Source organism: Propithecus coquereli, unplaced genomic scaffold, assembly GCF_000956105.1.
Source record: "Propithecus coquereli isolate 6110/MARCELLA unplaced genomic scaffold, Pcoq_1.0 Scaffold208, whole genome shotgun sequence".
NCBI classification, from domain to species: domain Eukaryota; kingdom Metazoa; phylum Chordata; class Mammalia; order Primates; family Indriidae; genus Propithecus; species Propithecus coquereli.
This window is the reverse complement of record NW_012145856.1, coordinates 2,036,720-2,039,400: the sequence shown is the minus strand read 5'-3', so window position 1 is coordinate 2,039,400 and position 2,681 is coordinate 2,036,720. Positions and strand designations below refer to the sequence as shown.

General features: G+C 52.2%; 1 protein-coding gene across 2 annotated transcripts in view; it reads right to left on the bottom strand.

The window, feature by feature from the left end:
- The window catches only part of GGCX (gamma-glutamyl carboxylase), a 13,708-nt gene extending 11,419 nt beyond the window's left edge, over nt 1–2,289 (bottom strand). Inside the window, exons 1-3 of one of the 2 annotated variants that reach the window (XM_012644202.1) lie at nt 2,148–2,289; nt 1,645–1,815; nt 91–249 (exon numbers count right to left, since the gene is read on the bottom strand). In XM_012644202.1, the coding sequence (XP_012499656.1) occupies nt 91–249; nt 1,645–1,815; nt 2,148–2,190 (373 nt within the window). In that variant the 5' untranslated portion in view covers nt 2,191–2,289. Of the gene's footprint in view, nt 1–90; nt 250–1,644; nt 1,816–2,147 lie in introns of those variants that run through there. The other variant, XM_012644203.1, reaches the window with a different exon arrangement.
- Nucleotides 2,290–2,681: the final 392 nt, after the last annotated feature.

Genomic DNA, 2,681 nt, shown 5'->3' with positions numbered 1-2,681 from the left:
AAAAAAAAAAAAAAAAAAAGATATTAAACCTCACTCTTCCCACTTCATATTAAAAAACAATACTCCCATCTCTCCCACAGTTCCCCTCACCCAGAAACATGATGGTGTAGACAAGATACATCCAGTCAAGTGGCAGTGGGTGCAGGGCATCCAACAAGGGGAAGCGGCACACCTCTAGCCCATCCAGGTATCTTCGGTCCAGAGAGCTGAGCCCTCGCTCCTGGGGAATGTCCAGCACCATCAAGAACCCTGAGAGGGCAACAGGGGAGGGGGCCTCAGATAAGGAAGCAGAATATAGTGGAACACAGTCAAGTGTGCCCAGCTCCAGGGTCAGACTACTTTTCTAATCTTGGTTCTGCCATTTATGCAGTATTAATTATTGAGTGTCCACTCCGTGGTAGGCATCATGCCAGCTGTTTCATCTAGAACAGCCCTTGAAGCTCAGTAAGCTAATTCCCCTCTTGTGAAAAGGGGGTTCATAACACTTCACAGAGCTACAGGGAGGATTAAATAAGAGAAGGGCACAAAATGCTATGAAACTGAGGGTTTGGGCCAGTGCAGTGGCTCTCGCCTGTAATCCTAGCACTCTGGGAGGCTGAGGCAGGAGGATTGCTTGAGCTCAGGAGCTCAAGACCAGCCTGACCAAGAGCGAGAACTCATTTCTACTAAAAATAGAAAAAATTAGCCAGGAATAGTGGCGCACACCTGCAGTTCCACCTGCTCAGGAGGCTGAGGCAGGAGGATCACTAGAGCCCAGGAGTTTGAGGTTGCAGTGATGATGATGCCACTGCACGCTACCCAGGGTTATAGAGCAAGACTCTGTCTTAAAAACAAAAACAAAACAATAACAAAAAAACCCCAGGGTTTTGATAGTTAATAAAGATCCATCCTACTGGGCTTCAGAAAGTGCTCTAAGGGGTGCTTTTCAACCTTTTTTGCTTCCTGGCATACCCAGAAAACAGTAGTAATTGGCCAAGAAACTGGGATGAACAGAAGAGGCTACTCAGAGCAGGAAGCCAGCTTGGGTTAAAGGTTGAGACCTCGGGACTAGTCACATTTGGGGCTAGTTAATTATTTATTGGGATACACCTAGCCAGTGCACTAGACGACACTTAGGAACATCCCTAGACCCCATACAGATGTCAGCTGTCACCTATTCTGCCCCCCCAATTGTGACACCTAAAAATGTCTCCAGACATTGCCAAATGTTCCCCAAGGAGCAAAATTGCCTCCAGTTGAGGACTATTGTGCTAAGGGAATTAATATCTCAGTACATGTGCTGTGGCCTAAGAGTTAGGAAGCTCTAGATTAGGAAGTCACAGCCAAAATGTCTGGCCCATTACCCCTGCTGTTTCTCTGATGCCCTTAGCATAGTTACTGGGCAACTACGCCACATGCAAATGTGTCCCTGCCCCCTTGCCTCTGTATTTCATGTAGCTTCAGATCAAAGCATTTGTGGCCATCAAACCCTAACTGGAGGAGACAAAGCCAGGTTTGATCCTAAACTTCACAAAGCCTTCTTCTTTTATAACAATATCTTCAGCTCTGTGGAAAAGGGAGCTAAGTCTACTAGTAACCAAGAAATGGGCAACTGTCATTCTCCCACCCACAATCAAAGTGCTCCCAACCAGAAACGGGACTCACCAAAGAGAAAACGAAAGACAGCTAGGCTTGCAGGATCCGTTGGTCGATTTAGGAGGGTCACCAACCTCCGCCAGCTGGACAAATCTGTCCACTCAAAACCCAATAGTTTCGCCATTCGGCTGCCCTGCCTGGGCCCTGAGGTCTGTCCAGTCTTGTCTTTCTGTAGTTTATCTGCAACCAATAAACGGAGAAAACGTGTGTGGGGGGGTGGAGGTAGGCTCCTCTCCAAATCACAGAAATCACTGCCCCCAGTAACCCCAGGGCGTCTGCCAGCCTAGGTTCTCCCACTGATTTCTGAGTACGGGAAACATCCCTGCAGTGCAGCTCCTCCTCCGAGTGCCCCGTATGTCATCACCATCCAGAAGTCGCAGACCGCAATCTCTTAGCACGCCCTCTTCCCCACTGAAGTCCCCTTCACCAGGTTCCACCGGGCGTCCTCTGCCCCCGCCCCTCTCAGACCAGCGCCCTTCTCTCTCCGCCGGAGGGCGGGGTCCTAAGCCTACCTGAGCTGGGCGAGGCCCGCGCGGACCGGGCAGTCACTGCCATGGCTCTACCAACGCGACGCAGGTGTACCACAGCTTCCGCGACTGAACAGCGGCGCCGCGAAGACTTGCTCCCGTAGGCCCCGCCTCCCGACACATCAGCACCTGCGCGACCGGCCGGAAAGTGCTGGCACTGTCGTGAAAGACCCCGACAGGCGGCGTGGAGCTCCCCGCTTGGCGACAGGGGGCGGAACCAGGAGCCGTGGCTGGGGCTGCGCGTCCTCGAAGAGGCGTGGGCGGGCCTTACCTCACACAGTGAAGGAGTAGTGTCCGGGGTACACGTGGACCCTCTTGTTTCCGGGCGCACTGCGAGTCTTACCCCTGAGGCCTTCGGAGGGCTCTTCTGCTCTTTGAACTCTAAAAAGACTCGGAGCTCCTCAACTTCCTTGGGTCCTTCTCTGACCCCGTTAGTCCTCTCCAGGTTGCAGTGTCCCTGGAGTGCTCCCCGGCTTGAGGGGTCAGGCTCAAAGAGCAGACTCTTCCCCAGAGAGTTGA